Source organism: Panthera pardus, unplaced genomic scaffold (genome assembly GCF_024362965.1).
Source record: "Panthera pardus isolate Hobbes unplaced genomic scaffold, ASM2436296v1 HiC_scaffold_17, whole genome shotgun sequence".
Lineage (NCBI taxonomy): Eukaryota > Metazoa > Chordata > Mammalia > Carnivora > Felidae > Panthera > Panthera pardus.
The window spans coordinates 14323416-14340808 of record NW_026526732.1 but is presented as its reverse complement, the minus strand read 5'-3'; the positions used below and the strand labels follow the sequence as shown (position 1 = coordinate 14340808).

General features: G+C 39.1%; 1 protein-coding gene across 6 annotated transcripts; it reads right to left on the bottom strand.

Moving 5' to 3' along the window:
* Nucleotides 1–2489: 2489 nt before the first annotated feature.
* MTRF1L (mitochondrial translation release factor 1 like) lies at nucleotides 2490–17109 on the bottom strand. 6 transcript variants are annotated; one of them, XM_019431736.2, is made up of 7 exons: nucleotides 15827–16145; nucleotides 10742–10821; nucleotides 8243–8426; nucleotides 7592–7755; nucleotides 5707–5824; nucleotides 4216–4352; nucleotides 2490–3013 (listed from the first exon to the last, which is right to left on the bottom strand). In XM_019431736.2, the coding sequence occupies exons 1-7, from the start codon at nucleotides 16083–16085 to the stop codon at nucleotides 2816–2818; spliced, it is 1140 nt and encodes a 379-aa protein (XP_019287281.2). In that variant the 5' UTR covers nucleotides 16086–16145; the 3' UTR covers nucleotides 2490–2815. The 6 variants fall into 6 exon arrangements, with proteins under 6 accessions (XP_019287281.2, XP_019287282.2, XP_053760323.1 ...); XM_019431737.2 differs by having other exon boundaries at nucleotides 8243–8401; nucleotides 15827–15939; XM_053904349.1 differs by lacking the exon at nucleotides 2490–3013 and having other exon boundaries at nucleotides 4335–4442; nucleotides 15827–17090.
* Between the last annotated feature and the right edge of the window lie 284 nt (nucleotides 17110–17393).

The window sequence follows — 17393 nt, the reverse complement described above, 5'->3', positions numbered from 1 at the left end:
TTTTGTTTTTTTAATGTTTATTTTTCAGGGAGAGAGTGAGCATGTGCACACAAGAGAGAGGGAGGGAGACAAAGAATCTGAAGCAGGCTCCAGGCTCCACACTGTCAGCGCAGAGCCCGACGCACAGAGCTTGAACCCACGAACTGTGGGATCATGACCTGAGCTGAAGTCAGATACTTAACCGACTGAGTCACTCAGGCGCCCCTCCTCTTTGTTTGTTTCTTTTTTTTTAAACATTTATTTATATTTGAGACAGAGAAAGAGCATGAGCTGGGGAGGGGTAGAGAGAGGGGGAGATACAGAATCTGAACTGTCAGCACAGAGCCCGATGTGGGGCTCGAACCTGTGAACTGTGAGATAATGACCTGAGCGGAAGTGAGACGCTTAACCGACCGAGCCACCCAGGCACCACTCGTATTTCTTTATCAAGCACAGTAAGCACTTTTTAATCTCTGTTGCCCTCAACACCAAGAGGTCTTTCACAGCTGTGTAGCCTCAAGCAGACATTCCCAGGCTTTCTTCCCTTTTAGACCCCAATTCTCTGGAGTCTGTCTTCTCAGAAAAGAGCTGATCATAACCAGGACTCCTATGGAAAATAAGAGCCACTAAACTCCTTTTAAATCTTATGATGAAAAAATACTGATAAAGATTCAACTGATGTAGGGGCACCTGGGTGGCTCAGTCGGTTGAGCATTGGACTGTTTGGCTCACATCATGATCTCGTGGTTCTTGAGATTGAGACTCGAGAGTCAGGCTGACAGTAAGGAGCCTGCTTGGGATTCTCTCTCTCCTTTCTCTGCCCCTCCCCTGCTGGCACATGTGCTCACTCACAGTAAATAAACTTTAATTATAAAAAAAAATATTATACTGATTTAGCTTTAAGCTCACTTTCAACAATAAATTCTTCTCCTCTCACAAGGGTTAAGTCATTTTTCTCATCTGTCCATGTATTTTAGAGAATCAAATACATCTCAGCACATCAGAGCATTCAAACTTGGCTTATTTGGTATATATTTTAATAACAAAAATGCTAAATCAGAGGAAAGGGAGAGAGTATGCAAAACTAGCTGAGTGTTAAGCTCCAACTTCCAGTTTGTAGGAAATACTGTGACTTGAGGAATTAAATGACACTGTAGTAGCCTGATCTTCTCAAATGCAAATTCATTGCAATGTCATGAAAAAAAGAGGGGGCAGCAGTTGGCAGGGCTATTCTAAACTTACACAATGTAACCAGCAGATTCCATGTGGGATCCTTAGTTGGATCCTGGTCTGAAGAAGCCAGTTAAGGCATTTGGGGGAGAATTGGGAGGATCTGAATTGGGTATTTGAAGATTTTAGGGAACTACTGAGAATTTTGTTACATGTGATAATAAATGATTAAGTAGAATATATTATAGAATACATATTAAAAATAGAATATAATATCCTTATTTTTAACAAATGCAAGTGGAAATATTTAACAATGTAACAATACTTGTAACTTCTAACACCAAGAATCTATGAAAATGTATCAATTGTTGAAACTAGGCAATGCATATGGGTATATTTAGGTCAGTTACCAAATTGTTGCCTCTCAGCAACAAATTTACCCTTCATCACCCCACTTCAGAGTACTGCAGCTGGACCTGTTTGGTACCAAGTTTTGTCAGTAGGGGGTGGTGGAGGGACAGGCTTCTCTTGTTTCTCATCTAGGGCACAGCTGCCAGCGGGAGGAGGGGGTGCTCTTGGCCCATGTGTCAACAGGGTGCCAGGATACTTAGTCCACATTACCCTGGGTGTTTCTGTAAGGTGTTTTTACATGAAATTAACATTTAAATCAATGAACTTTGAGCAAAGCAGAATGTCCTCCATAAGGTGGATGGCTTCATCCAATCAGTTGAAGGCCTGAAAAGAAAAAAAAGACTGGCCTCCCTTAGGCAAGAGAGACTTCTCCAGCAGACTGCTTTTGGACTGGAACACAGCATCAGTTCCTGTGGCTGTCTCCAGCCTGCTAGGTCACATTGCAGGTTTTGGACTTGCCACCTGCCACAGTCACATGAGCCAATTCCTCCTAATAAATCTCCCACATCCTACTGGTTTGGTTTCTTTGGAGAACCCTGACTAATGCAGACACAAACTGATAACTTAACCATCCAACAAGTTTCTCTGACACCTTGGTGGGAGACTGCTTGTTTATCATTCCAGAGGGTTTGAGGTCCTGTTTGCAAGGCCTGATCCACCACCACCTGCAGACCAGCTCTGGCTCAGGGCAGCCCAGGGAACCTTTCTGTCATCAAGTAGGCCAAAGCCATGCTCTCTCCAGTAGTCCTGACTCTACCCTGGGGGAAGGAAAGCTCCTTCGAAGGGTGTTCTTTCCTTGGGGACTCTCTCTCATTCACAGTGCATGAGTTCTCGCTTATCCCCTTATAGCTTATCCTATTACCAGTTAAAAATTCTTTGTACCCAAATTATCCCTGTTCAAATTCATGGTCTGGTTTCTGTCTCTTGACTGGACTTTGACTAATACAATATTTACTGTATTTCTTTTATGTTTGATCATTTGCTAAACATTTTACAGTAAAGAAAACAAAGTACTGTTTTTGCTTTGTTTGTATACTTCACATAAGAGTCCAAAATATATAAGCAGAGTCATGATTGTATTGTACATTTTTTTACTAATATATTGAGAGGTTTATATAAATTATGTCTTTAAAATACACACATTACTTCCAAATGTATTAACTCATGTTTTGTAAGAGAATACTAGTATTTACACACAATGTAATTTGCTGTGGTAGAATTTTTATAAGCTATAAGTCTTTAATAATAAATTAATTTACGTTTTGGAAATAATTTCTACTAAAGATTCATAATCAGCGTAGTCCTTCAATGACCGTACAAGTTCATCCAGTAGATATTCCCCTTGCATAAAAGTTTCAAGATCATGAAGTGACTTATTTATTCTGTGATCTGTGACCCGGTTCTGTGGAAAATTATATGTTCTTATTTTCTCTGACCTTCCTTTGGTTCCAACCTATACAGATATATATGAAGACATAAGATACAGTTAGATTCAAAGCAACTAAACCTACAAATTTAAGTTACCTGGAGATTAAGCTCTTTGTTTATAATCTGAAACACAATGTAAGAACCAAGTTTCAAACATTTTTAATCCTCAAATAACATGGGACGTAATAGAAAAAGAAAAGAGTAATGGCTTTAAAGTGAGACAGATTTATAGCATTTGATCTTCTCTCTGCCATTTCAATGCTCTACAACTTCAGACATTTATTTAAACTTTAAACTTTAGTTTCCCCATCCATAAAATACAAATAATACCTACAACACAGTGATGATATATACATACAGCCTAGCACAGAGTTAGCATTCAAATGGTAGCCATATATATCTGTGAATTAATCTGGTCATTTTCGATGATGAATTCCCAGAAAAAGGAATTAATAAAGGGCAAGGTGGTTGTAAAATTAAATGCCAAACAGGAAGAAAGTAAATTCAGTTTGCTTTCCAACTCCCATAATTTTCAAAGGATTCAAAATGGGGATTCCATATATCCTCTTTTAGTAACTTTGGTTAAAAATCTGAGAAAAACAGGGGCGCCTGGGTAGGTGGCTCAGTCAATTAAGTGTCTGACTTCGGCTCAGGTCATGATCTTGCAGTTCGTGAGTTCAAGCCCCAGGTCACGCTCTGTGCTAACAGCTCAGGGCCTAGAACCTGCTTCAGATTCTGTGTTTTCCTCTCTTTTCGCCCCTACCCCACTCTCACTCTGTCTCTCTCAAAAATAAATAATAAAACATTAAAAAAAAATCTGAGGAAACAAAGCCCTTGAATATAGAAACCAGGGCAGAGGTTTAAGATTACTATGAAACACATATAACCCTCTGTTGAGCTACTTGAATTCTTTCCTTATTTTAACAAATACACTGAAACAATTTCAGCATATATAAAAACTGGGTTATCTTATTTTTATACTTTTATCCTTCAGAGCATTTTTTAAATTCTTTTAGAGAGGGAGAGCACGTGAGAGTGTGCAGGCGGGGAAGGGGCAAGAGGCAGAGGGAGACAGAATCTGAAGCAGGCACCAAGCTCAGTGCAGAGCTCGACACAGGGCTCAATCCCAAAACCCTGGGTTCATGACCTGAGCCTAAATCAAGAGACGCTCAATAGACTGAGCCACCTAGGCACCCCCTTCAGAGCATGTTTTAAATTAAGTTTTACCTGAATCTTTCTAGCACTGTATCTTTTATTTGTTTCTTCTTCTAGATGCATGCTGTACAGTTTTGCACGTAGCTTTTTCATAGCCATCTCTCTATTTTTCAGTTGAGATCTCTCTTGTTGGCATTCAGAAACAACACCTGAATAGTGTCATGAGAATTAAACAGTTTTAATAGGAAAATCTTCTTCATTTATTATCAAGAAATACTTTTTCCTTCTTTTTCTTCTTCCTTTATGAGGAAAAAAAACAACTCTAATAAAGGAAGACTATAAACTAAACAAATAACTTTATTATAGAGTTCTCAGAAAACTAAAAATTGAAGATTAAGCTATAGTGCAAATACATTCATATTGAAGGCATACATACTAAACAAAAATCATTACTCATTTAATAAGGATTGTTTTTCCATACCCTTAACTAGCAACCATATATTTTTTTAAGTAGCTATTTGTCATCACCAAAACAAAAAAAAGTTAGTCCTAATAGAGATAGGCACAATTAATATTTTTGTGAGGAGTTTCATCTATTTTTCCTATTCCTGTTTATATAGTATATATTATATAAGACATCATCTTAAAGTTTAACTTGAGCCTTCCTCAAATTCTAAAAAGGAAAAACCTACCAATCACTCCTGTTCAACACTACTGATCCATGGGAATTATGCCTATTTGAGGTCAGTCACAGTGTATTCTTTCTAGGTGTCTGAAGTTTGCTATCCATCTGCTCTTTATCACATGTAAATCACTGCAGTAAGAATTGTCAATCACATTTAGTTCCACTTAAGAGTATATTGAAGACTTAAGAAATATTTAGACACAGTTCCCCTGCGTATCTCCAGTAGAACTGCTGGAGGTTTGTGGATGGACTTCATGGAGCAGCAGCCCTGGAAGTTATGGGCAGAACTCTGCATGTGAGCATGTTTCTGAGAAAGCAAGTCCAAGCTTTCATTTTCGCAAGGAAGTCCATGTCCTCCTCCCTTCAAAGAAAGCTGGGAACTAGTGATTTTGAGCATTTTCTGATAAAGAAGAACCCATGACAGTGACTTCATTCTGAGGATTTTTTTTTTACTTACTTATTTAAATTTAAAAAATTTTAAGTAGGCTCCACACCCAATATGGGGCTTGAACACATGACCCTGCTATCAAGAGTCGCATGCTCTACAGGTTGAGCCAGCCAAGCACCCTGGATTTTCTTTTAATAGTGACATTTACCAAGTATGAAGTTGAGGAAGCTACCTGCAGGACCGTCCACACCTTTTCGTCATCGTCACCTGTACGGAAATTCTCTGGGCTTAGGTCCCTCTGTCTTCCTGGCTTTTGCAATTATCCTGCAGAGTTTCATCTAAGGATTCTAATCTAAATAAAGTATTTAATAATAATCTTTAGTAGTATATATTCTGATAACTGAGGATCTATTACAGTGGAAAATCAGTCAAGTTAATCAGAATTTGTTTTCTTTCTTCAAAGTTTTATGTTGAAGAAATAAGGACATACCTGTTGGAAGATGAACTATCCGGACAGCACTGTCCGTGGTATTTACATGCTGTCCTCCAGCTCCACTGGCTCGTTTAGTATCAATTCTCAAATCTTTGGGATTAATTACCAGATTGATCTATACATAAGAGGCAAAGTTGGGATTTAAAAATATCACATGTATGTGAACTGTTCAAGGGCAAGAACTGTCCATTTATGTGTATAATTACATGTCATAGAATTATAAGATTGAGAAGTTTTAATTTTAAGGATAGAAAGGTTGGAAGGATACCATTTTTTAAAACATCTCTTTTTTGGAAAAGTAGATCAAAATATAATACAAAACAAAAACAAACCCTCCCTAATCCTCAAAAACTGGACTTCTCTGTTAATTACCCTCTTCCTTAATACATGAACAGAAGAACTTAGCTAATACTAGAAATGTGAATATAGGAATTAAAGTGAGCTTCTGTGGGTTATTTCTGACTTAAAAAAGACTTTAACACAGGAAAAAAACACTGCTAGCTTAAGAATTATGGGAAGGCTTATTTTGTTTAATTTTAAATAAAGGGGGACTTAGGACAGGCAGATGGAAACAGCAAAAGGCAAAAAAGCCAAGAAGTCATACATAGCTGGGATCTGACATCAGCATAATGCTCTGTCCTGGAAGTCGCCATCAGAAGCACCAGATTTTAAAAAGCTCTATTTCATGAACTACTACGGACCATTCTGCAACAGGTCCGCACCCTGACAACAGGACTCCTACCATTCACAGGCCCTCTGTGTCTCCCTATGTGCTCCTTGTATGGTTGCTAGAAGCATTAAATACAGACTTCAGTCCATCTTTTCCTGAACTACTCCTTCTGTCTTCAAAATACTTAATACTTAATACACTTCAAAATACTTCAAAATACTTAATACATCTTTTCCTGAACTACTCCTTCTGTCTTCAAAATACTCCAAAATACTTAAACCAAAGCGACTAATATCTTCCTTAACTGTTCTGTGCCTCATCTAGGCTTCATGTATAAATTAGATTAAAGAAAGGAACTTAAAGAGTCAACAAGCACCTTCCCCCAAGTGAAAAGAAACCTCAATTAAACTTTCTTTTCCTCAAATCATTCATACTTCATCCTGAAAAACAAGTCATATACTTCCTATCACTTTCAGCAAAAGGGATGTAATTTATTTTATAAATATCATATAGACTGAGAATTTGCTTGTGAGAATAAAGTATACTCATTATGAGCACTGTAACAATATAGTTCCATCTTTTTGAAGTTTGTTATTTATTTTGAGAGAGAGCAGGGAGGAGGGGCAGAGAAAAAGGGGAGAGAATCCTGAGCAGCTCTGTGCTGTTAGTGCAGAGCCCGACACTGGGCTCAAACCCACGAACCATGAGATCATGAGCTGAGCTGAAATCCAGAGCTGGATGCTTAATGCTTGACCGACTGAGCCACCAAGGCGCCCAATGTATTTGCCTTTTAATGCAACTGGGTTATGAAGTAGCAGTTCTGTTAACCCTTGTTAAAATAGAATTCTTCTATTTACACTCTGGGAAAGTCAGACAAAACAAAAATCATTATGAAGGGTAATCAGTATTAAATCCTATTTAAAGTAGGGTAATACTCTTTCTCCTACTGAGATGGTCTTACAATAACTAAGTGGCGGACAAAAATTAATAAATATTGCAACATTAGATCATTTATATATCTTTAACTGTTACAACTATCTATTGTAAGATATTTTTTTGGACTGAGACAAGAGATTATTAAACCCTCAAAATACATGATAAACGCCAAAGATGAGCAAAGGAGTTATTCAGTTCAGTGAAGTGAGTTGTTACTCTGGGGGCAAGGCACTGTGCTGAGCGCAGGATTCCAAGGAGAGGAGACTGATGCCTTACCTCGGTCGGTTGGGGTAAGATTGCCACAGTCATGGTGCTGGTATGGATGCGACCTTGCTTCTCTGTTTTTGGCACTCTTTGTACTCTGTGTACACCACCTTCAAATTTCAGGTGCTTATAGGCCTCTACACCCCCAATGCTGGCAGACGCATGTCTAAGGCCACCTTGAAAATATTGAGTAAACAATTATTATTGCCATTTATAAACAACTGATCATCACTTCCACCATTTTGAAATATACTTAAAAGAGCTACAAACCAATATAAGCATACAGAATATAAAAGCATTGAAGTACTTTAGTAAGTCTAGATATCCAGTGTTTTAATACTTAATACCTTTATTGCTAATAATCACTAAACATAAAGTATTTATGGTATTAATGAACTGATTCAATAACGTATAAAAGAGCACTTTTAAAAGACCATTAATCATTCAATGGTGAGTAGTGAATGACTAGTATTTTATAGGCCCACTCAAAACAGGTATATTTGTATTCAAAATTATTAAGTGAATGGTAAACATAAAATCAGGTAAGCTTCCTTACCAATAAATTCTAAAGCTTAGTTATGGTCTCTCCAAACATCATCATATGACACATGTAGATAGATTAAATCTGTTCTTTCCCCAAAATGAATTAAACAGTGTACTTACCTATTTCACTTGGAAAATATTCCAGGGTTTCAAAATGCCATCTTTTAAATGCAGCATATTGCTGATACATATCAAACATCTCTGATGTAAACAACATTGCCTCCTGACCCCCAACTCCTGCAGTTACCTCCAGGATCAAATCATTTTCATCTGTTTCTTCTGAGGGAACCAAAAGTAAGATAATCTGTAAATACAAAAATATCACTCCTCCTATAATTAGGAATTATTTAAAACTTAAAAAAAAACACTAAATGATTAGATGCAGGATTTTAAAAAAATTTTTTAATGTTTATTTTTGAGAGAGAGAGAGAGAGAGCACGAGCAGGGGAGGGGCAGAGAGAGAGGGAGACGCAGAATCCAAAGCAGGCTCCAGGCTCTGAGCTTTCAGCAGAGCCCGACGCAGGGCTCGAACTCCCGAACCGTGAAGTCATGACCTGAGCCAAAGTCAGATGCTCAACCGACTGAGGCACCCAGGCGCCCCAAGATGCAACAGGATTTAAATAGTGAATTACTTAAAGTTTCTCTAAACAAATATTGCTGATTACTCTTCAACCATCTTGCCAATTAGAACCATATAGTAATGCATAACTTCTAAAAAATATAATGTTACAACTATATTATAAATGCTATAAGGTCCAGATAAAACTTATGGGTCTAATTTGTTTATTTTTGGTGTTTATGTAAAACTTTATGTCAGTTCTGTTTGTTTAATAATTCAGAGCTTGTTGTGAGTAGGACACTATACTGTGTGCAGGATGCAAAAGAAGATCCTAACTCTTATCCTTTTGAAATCTATAGCCTAGTATGGCAGAAAAGAAAAAAAAAAAAAAAAAGACTAAAATTGTATGTTTCTATTTTTTAAGTTTCTTTACTTTGGAAGAGAAATTTGTAATTTTGGAACTGAAAAGGCCCTTAGAGATGATGTGTGATCTGGTCCTTTTGCATGTAAAGGAAAATGAGGCTGTAGAGACTAAATGACTTGCTAAAGAGAAAAAGGTTAGCTTCTGGCAGAGCAGGCAGAAGAACTCAAATCAAGGTGCCTAGATCAGTCCTCCTTCCCTGACAATATACCTTTCACACTTCAGTATGTACTAATTAAGAGGATGCAGAATAAAAGCTTCTTTTGTTAGGTGAGTTAAATAAGAAAAGCTACCAACATTTACTGGTCTCTTAGTATGTGACAAACACTCTGTTAAGCACTTTATATACTTTAATTCTGAAATCAATCTTGGGAAGATAGTATCTTGCTCTAGTTAAGATGTAAAAACTAAGTTTAAGCTTAATTTAGTTGAATAATCTCATTGCCCAAGAACATACAACTAGAAAGTGGAAGAACTAGAATTTGAACCCAGATCTGCCAGAATTGTGAAGTATCATACTTTATGTTGGTTGGGAGCGATAGTTGTTACTACTTTTCCATCTCTCTAGCCTATGCCAGTACATCATGGTCATTCAAATCTTGAGTAACTAGTTGAATTTATGTGTTTGTTAACTACTAGTCAATGAACAGAAACCTTTAATACATACATCCTTGTATTTCACAAAAATATTAGAAAATGGGAAGAAGGCAAGTTATATGAGACTTCATGGTGGAACTTTCCCTCTGGAATGGGTGGTAAGGACATTAACTTTTGATGAGTTCCACTTTTGACTACAGAAGAAATGTAATCTTTAAATGAAGCACCCCCTTTTCCTGGGCTCCTTCCTCACCATAGCATGTTCTTTTACTTACATCCTCAGAGATAACTACTATAAATCTTTAAGCTCTGCTTTACAGAATCTGCATAAAAGACTAGGTCTAATTTAAAATAATGATTACATTGGGGCACCTGGGTGGCTCAGTTGGTTAAGCGTCCGACTTCGCTCAGGTCATGATCTCACTGTTCCCCAGTTTGAGACGGGCTCTGTGCTGACAGCTCGGAGCCTGGAGCCTGCTTCAGATTCTGTGTCTCCCTCTCTCTCTGCCCCTCACCTGCTCATACTCTGTCTCTCAAAATAAATAAACATTAAAATAATGATTACTCTTCATCTAATGCCTATATATTCTCCCATATGTAAAACCAAAGCAGTATAATTCAGTTCTAAAAGCCGAGGGTCGATTCTAGGTCTGGCACTTTCATAGCGCCAAAGATAGGAAAAATATTTCTGCTGCCAAGGAGCTCGCTCACAATCTACCACCGCTCTGTAACTGTTTCTACTCACCATCTACCCCTCACCTCTTTTAAAAAACCAAAAGAGGGGAAGTAGAATACTGCTATTTATCCCACTGCTTTTTGGAAAACTCATATCAATATGGCAGTCACCTTTCTTTCCACAGCTGTCCGATCCTTTTATTATGATAAAAATAGCACCACCCAGAGTATACTTTTTCCTGCTTTAGAAAAGTTTATAATTCTAAGTACTAACAAGCTAGTTACTTCTTGAGTTGTTTTTATCAACTTACAATAAAATTCATTAGAAGTAATAGCACAAAATCTTTATTCTTTGCAGATACCATACCTGATGCTTCAGCTGAGTTATTTGTTTTTGGCATGAAGTTATTTCATTCTCTGCAAGTTTCCTTAAGTCTTCATTTTCATCTATGGAAATAAGGCAGTAGGTTAAGTTTTTCTTAATTAAGGAATTAAACAGAATTCAAGGTCTTCATTTTATTATTGTAGCCAAAGGGAAAAATGTCTTTCTTGTCCTTTTCATAACTGCCATTAATTAAAAGTAGCACTGTATGCATTAGTTTTCATTAGCATGTAGCTTAAAAGAAAAAACAACAAACTTTTTTGCTGATGACAGACGCATAAGATTAAAAAGAATCTACAGAAAAATATAAAGAACCTATTGAACTATCCTATAATTCTACCCCCATGAAATATTCATGTTAACAAATATGGTTTTAGTTTTCCAACTTGGACTACACAACAACAAATTCACTGAGTAGTCAGACCAGAAGGGGAATTAAAGTTTCCATCAGTTAAACCACAACTGAATTAAAAAATAGAGGAGTGCCTGGGTGGCTCAGTCACTGAAGCATCCGACTTTGGCTCAGGTCATGAGCTCATGGTTCATGAGTTTGAGCCCCATGTCGGGCTCTGTGCTGACAGCTCAGAGCCTGGATGGAGCCTGCTTTGGATTCTGTGTCTCCTCTCTCTTCCCTTCCCCTGCTCATGCTCTATCTCTCTCTCTTGAAAATAAACATTAAAAAATTGTATAAAAAAATAGAAATTTATTATCTCTTTACCAAATATTTCATTAATATAAAATATCCACCAAACATTTAGATCTTCCCTAATGTTTACAGAAGGTTTATATGAAGTACTCCCCCACCCAACTTGCTTTTACTTTCTTTTGTCTGAGTTTTCATTTTTACCTTACAAAATATATTTTCTCATTTCTCTATCCTATGGACAATATGCGACCTATAGAAAGGAGAGAAGGGAAATTTCTTTAGTTATTACAAATAGCTTTCTTTGTTGAAAGATCAGGCTCTTCCAAAGTATCAGTTTGTATGTTTGTTCACTGATTAAGTACCAGCTATACTAGGAACTGGAGATAATAATATGTAAGACCTGCCCTCAAGGCAGGATTTTAGATAATTTTAGTTTCTTTATATTTTTCTAGGGGAGAAAACTCACACAGAGTTACAATCTAAAACACTTTGTGATTAAATATTAAAATGGTAGCACACTAAAGGACTGTTTTTGCATTTATTTTTGGGATGGGCAGAAAAAAGAAAGAAGCATTAACTCAAGGAGAGAAAATGGCAACAGCAATAATGAGATAAGCAACTATTCGGAGTGTTGGTGGAAAGGCAGGAAATTATTTTGGCAAGAATTCTGCACAGAAAAATGTGGTGAAATGGCAAATGTGTTTTATTAGACAAAGGAAAAATGAATTCTAGTCCTAGTTCAACTGCTAGGATTCTCTCAGGGCAACATATCCAACTTCTCTGAATCTCCATTATCTCAGGAACAGTGAAGGAGCTAGGCTGGATGACCTCTAAGGTGACTTTCAGTTCTGCATCTTCTGTAAGGCTAAGGGGATTAGAAATAAGGTCTTGAAGTAATTTAATTTTAATACTACATTTTATTTAACCCAGTATGTGTAAAACATTATCATTTCAACATGTACTTTAAAATATCAAAAATTATTTTTTATATTAGGTGTTTGAAATCTGTTATCCTTAACAGCATATCTCAATTCAGACTAGCTACATTACTGGTGCTTAGTAGCCTTGTGTGGCCACTGGCTACTATTACCAGACAGCAAAGCTCTGGAGGGTTTAGACTGGGGTTATTCCTAGGCAGTGGAAATATACTAGTTCTTTCTGATTCACTGTTATTAATCAACATGTCCACTCGGCACCTATCACATGCCTGCCTTCTCCTCTGTCTACCAATATGTTTATGTTTTCCCTGCTGTAAAGGTTCTTGTTCTCTTCAACCCTTCAAGTGAACACTTGTCACCCCCTGCTTTTCCGTCCCAAACTCCTGGAGATTCAATGCCAGGTTTACGATTTCTCGTGTTAATTCTCATTTACTTCTCTAGTTGTCACAATGGATTTCATAATCATATTAATAACATCTTGTTTTTAAGTTTTATTTATTTATTTTGAGAGAGACAAAGACAGCATGAGTTGGGGAGGGGGAGAGAGAGAGAGAAACACAGAATCCGAAGCAGGTTCCAGGCTGTCAGTACAGAGCCTGATGCAGGGCTTGAACTCACAAACCATGAGATCATGACTTGAGCCCAAACCAAGAGTCGGACACTTAACTGACTGAGCCACCCAGGTGCCCCGACACCGTTTTTATTAAAATCACCCATGATAAAATTGCCAAACGTAAAGGCTTATTTCAGTGTCAGCTGAAAAGGTGAGCCCTTTCTAAGTCCAGTATCAACAATCCCTTGACATTTTAATTGGTGTTTACAGCTTCATTTATCTTGTTCAGGGTCCCAAAGCTCTGCCTTTTCTTTCTCGATCTTTTATAGCTTTGTCCTGCCTGCTCCTCCAATACTGTGTATTTCTACCTTTGTTAGTGTCTTGTTTCTTTCTCAACCACTTCTTCCTGAGTATTCTCATCTGCTTCTAAGCTTTACTTTGTCAAATACATGCTGAGTTCTCATACGATTATTCAGGCTCAGTTTTTCTCCTCTGCCAGTAGTGTTTTCTCTAGACCATTATCTTTATCTGAATTTCTTCATCTGAATGTCCTTACAGGTACTCCTGGCTTAATATGGCTGCCTGTTTGGCACAAAACATCTTTTTTTCCTAAAATTTATCCAACTTTTATATTTTCATCTTAGTTAACAGTACCATTCATGTTCCTAAGACTTTTCTTAGAATTCTCTCCTTCACTCTTCTCGGGACGTAAGCCACCAAATCCTGACTATTGTTAGAATGTCTTGTGAGTGTGGCCCATGCCTACCACCACCTCTTTCTTGCACGGTTTCAACTACCTTCTCACTGGCCTTTCAGCCACCAGGGTCCCTGGAGAATACTCCAGTTCATTCTCAAACACTGACACCAACAGTAATCTTTCAAAAGATGTCATTTCTCGCAGTGCCTGGGTGGCTCTGTCGGTTTAGCATCCCACTTCAGCTTAGGTCATGATCTCATAGTTCGTGAGTTCGAGCCCTGCATCGGGCTCTGTGCTGAAAGCCTGGAGCCTGCTCAGATCCTGTGTCCCCCTTTCTCTCTGCCCCTCCCAACTCGTGCTGTGTCTCTCAAAAATGATTAAAAAAAAAAAAAGTCACTTCTCTGCTTAAAAACGTGCTAACTTCTCACAGTCTGTAGGAACAAATCCAGTTTCTTTGTCATGCAGCATTCTGAACTGTGTTTCTGGTTTCAAGTTTCTGTTACATTATCAACTCCCATACCTACTCTATGCTCCTGCTACATCATGTCTTCCAATTTGGTACTTTCTTCTTCTTGCTGGCCACCTCTGCCTTCAATCCCCTTCTCGTACTGTTTGGCAACCTCCTGCATTCTCTTTGAAATCCACTTAAATGCCTCCTTTTGCTTTTTATAACTGCTCTTTATTGCAGAAATTAAAACGAGCACTTGTTCACATATATTTTCACTTCTTCACTAGACTTCAAGCTCCTAAAAACTAGTTCTGTATTTTCTGGGTAATTAGTCGTGTCTGACATAAAGTAAGAATTCAGGAGTTGCTAAATGATATTTTCTATCATTAAGCTGAGTTGTGTTCTGCCAGTAACAATTTTCTAACATTCTGTTTACTTCTTTACAGCTAGGTTTTTAAAATATTTAACCCGTATATCCATTTGGTTTTTAAGCTTGGCTTAAGCTATGAAATCAATTTTATTTTTCTTGCAAAGTATTTTTCCTAGTATGGTTAAGAATCCTTTTTTTAACCCCACTCTGGGAAGCCACATTTTCTCTTAAATCACCTGATTTAGACTCTCCTTAAGTCTCAACTAGACTTCAGTCTTCTGTTTTCCAAGCATCTGCAATCTCGTTCCAGGCTGACTTCCAGATTACCAGACAGAAAACTTTCTAAGCAAGTAAGCCATTTCTGGCATTCACTCCCCAATCTAAAAGCTTCAGCTGGCTCCCTTCTGCCAACAGGATAAAAATCAACCTTTTTAGGTTAGTATTTCATACCTTTACAAAATGTTTCAACCTGCCACTCCCCGTAACTTCTCTTCTTTCTTGGTTAACAAAGAGTACAGGGATTAAAAACATGAGATTTGGAGTCAGTCCAATCCAAACCCCATTCCTTAAAAGCTGTTTAGCCTGAGCAGTTATTTTACCTCCATGCCTCATGTTCCTCTTATGTCACATGAGGCTAACAGTACCTACTTCACAGTTTGATATGTGAACTGGGTGATTTAATACATAAAAATAGTTAAGCAAAGCCTGAAGTACGGCAAAATAACAATAAAGGTTAAACTATTATTAATATCCTCTAAGGGTGGAACTTTATCACTGCACAAGACCTTCCCAACAAGTTCTCCTTGCTTTCCCTAGGTGTTTATTCAGTTATCTGTTCTCACTTTTTCAGCTGTAGTATTAATTTTCTCTCCTTGAATACATCTTCTCTAGAGTCAAGCTAGCCAAAGTGTGGTTCATGGGGGGGTTTGTAGAAATGCAGAAACTTAGGACCCATCCAGATTCGAATGCACACTAATCACTTGGGAAACTTGTTAAAAACGCGTATTTCTAGGTCTCAGATTCTGAGTCCAAAGTCTAGGTTTAGCATGCACCTCTCTTGACACTATCCCAGTTGGTCCCTTTGAGAAACCCTGCTGTCAAGCACGTAACAGGGATGGTCCCTTATTTGTCCCTGGTAAGCTAAAGATCTTCGGCCAGTAGACAATCGATAAATTTAAATTTTGTAAAAGGGGGCGGAGCATTCTGTCCAGGGAGCACAGGGGCTCAAAAGGGAGAGGATGGAGTCAGAGCGCACACAGTGATGCCTTGACCTCCGATCCAAGCCAAAAAGGGTTGCAACGGAGTAAAGAACTTCTAACTTGGGGAGGTATGGACACCTGACCAGCGGCTTAGTTGACGAGGCAAACTAAGAGTCAAGAATCGGCTTTGAATCCCGTTCCCCTAAGCCCGGCCCTCACCGTGTAGCAAATGCTCGGTCTCCTGCAGCTCCTGCTCCTTGTCGCTCAGCAGTTTGGCCACCGCCAGCAGCTCAGACCCCCCGAACTGCAACTGGGCTTCACACCTTGCCCGGCGCTCCAGGAAGGTCCGCAAAGGTCCGCCGGGGGCGAACAGCTCCTCCAGCGGCAGGCTGCCGCACTTTAGGTGCCGACGGGCCGGGCTAATAGCCCGGAACGCCCGAAGACACCGGGCAGCACTAAACAGAAGCCGAGACCGCATAGCCAAGCTGCAATCACCGAGGCGGACCAGAACCGGAAGTTTCGGATAGCGAATCTCGCGACACTGCGCGGAGTTTGGAAACCCGGCGAGAACTGATCGTACCTACCCCAGCGCACGCGCCAGTTTTAAAGGGCCTCGCGAAAGCCTCGGTGGGAACTTCCAGGCAAGCGTTTAAATGTTGCCACGCGCGCGCCGGCCGGAAGGGGGCAGAGCCGGATGCGATCGGAGTGAGTCTGGGAGACCCCTCTAAGAAGCGCGGTCGGAAACGTCTCGGATGTACCAGGGCGGTGTGTTGGACAGGAAGGGGGATGTTGCAGGTTGCCACCCGGTTTTCTGACGTCGAAGATTTATTTTCCAAGCACTGAATGAGGATTTCGAGTACCGCAGCGGAGGGCAGTGTAGTCCGCTACCGGGGCTGAGGACACAGGCCTTTCGTCTCCAAGAGTGAATTGTAGGATGGGCATCGGTGTGTGTATGTGTGCTTACTCCTCTTCCTTCGTTTCTGCTTAAGTTTCTCTTTCCGGCGGTGGGTAAAGGCTCGTATTAATGAGGACAGGACTAGTGTACTCAAAAGCAACCTGTGAGAGTGGTTTCTCAAAATCTGCTTTCCTGTCCTCTATCTGCCATGTAACTTGCTTTCAAACAACTTCCTTCCTCACCCGAGTCTCCTGCCAGTCCGGTCTCACTCCTAGTTATCGCTAGCTACTTTTAAAAGAGATTGAGCGATTCTATGTTCCTATAAACCACAGCGCAGCAAAGCCTTAATAGTCCCACCTTCGGTAGCCCAGGCTCCATCTATCTCTCTCCAAAAACCTTAAGATAGCGGATTGGTGCCAGGGATACTGAGGTTTATTGGCGTAATGCTCTGCATTTCTCTAAAGATCTTTTCACAACCCACCAGTGGGATGGATATGAGGGAATAAGTATAATCAAGACAGTCCTAGGGATACACGGGCTGACTCACTGGGAACTCCCACTAACTGGCTTGCTCAGGGTCTACTGTGTTCACTGTTGAGAGAGCTGAAATACTGAAAATTGCAATTGATTTATTAAAAAAAAAAAAAGGTAAATACAGGAGCCCTTGACAAGGTTAAGTCATTCTTAAGTCGTCTACTCAACGCTACTGAGATGAAGTATAAAATTTTTGTAGAATGTGTTTGCATTGCCTCTATTCATTCCGGAGCTCCACATACAAATATAAAGTGAAGTGGAGGGATGAGATGTCTCTCCAAATAATACCGACCAGAAATAGGTTTTGCTACTTAAAAACTCCAACTAATCATCTCAGCTATTCGTTTCACTTGGTGT

Coding starts and splice junctions, on each gene's coding strand:
- MTRF1L (XM_019431736.2), bottom strand. CDS start 16,085: ATGCGGTCTCGGCTTCTGTTTAGTGCTGCCCGGTGTCTTCGGGCGTTC. Junction 10,822..15,826: donor GACCGAGCATTTGCTACACG/GTGAGGGCCGGG, acceptor TTATTTCCATAG/ATGAAAATGAAGACTTAAGG. Junction 5,825..7,591: donor TCTTACCCCAACCGACCGAG/GTAAGGCATCAG, acceptor TCTTATGTATAG/ATCAATCTGGTAATTAATCC.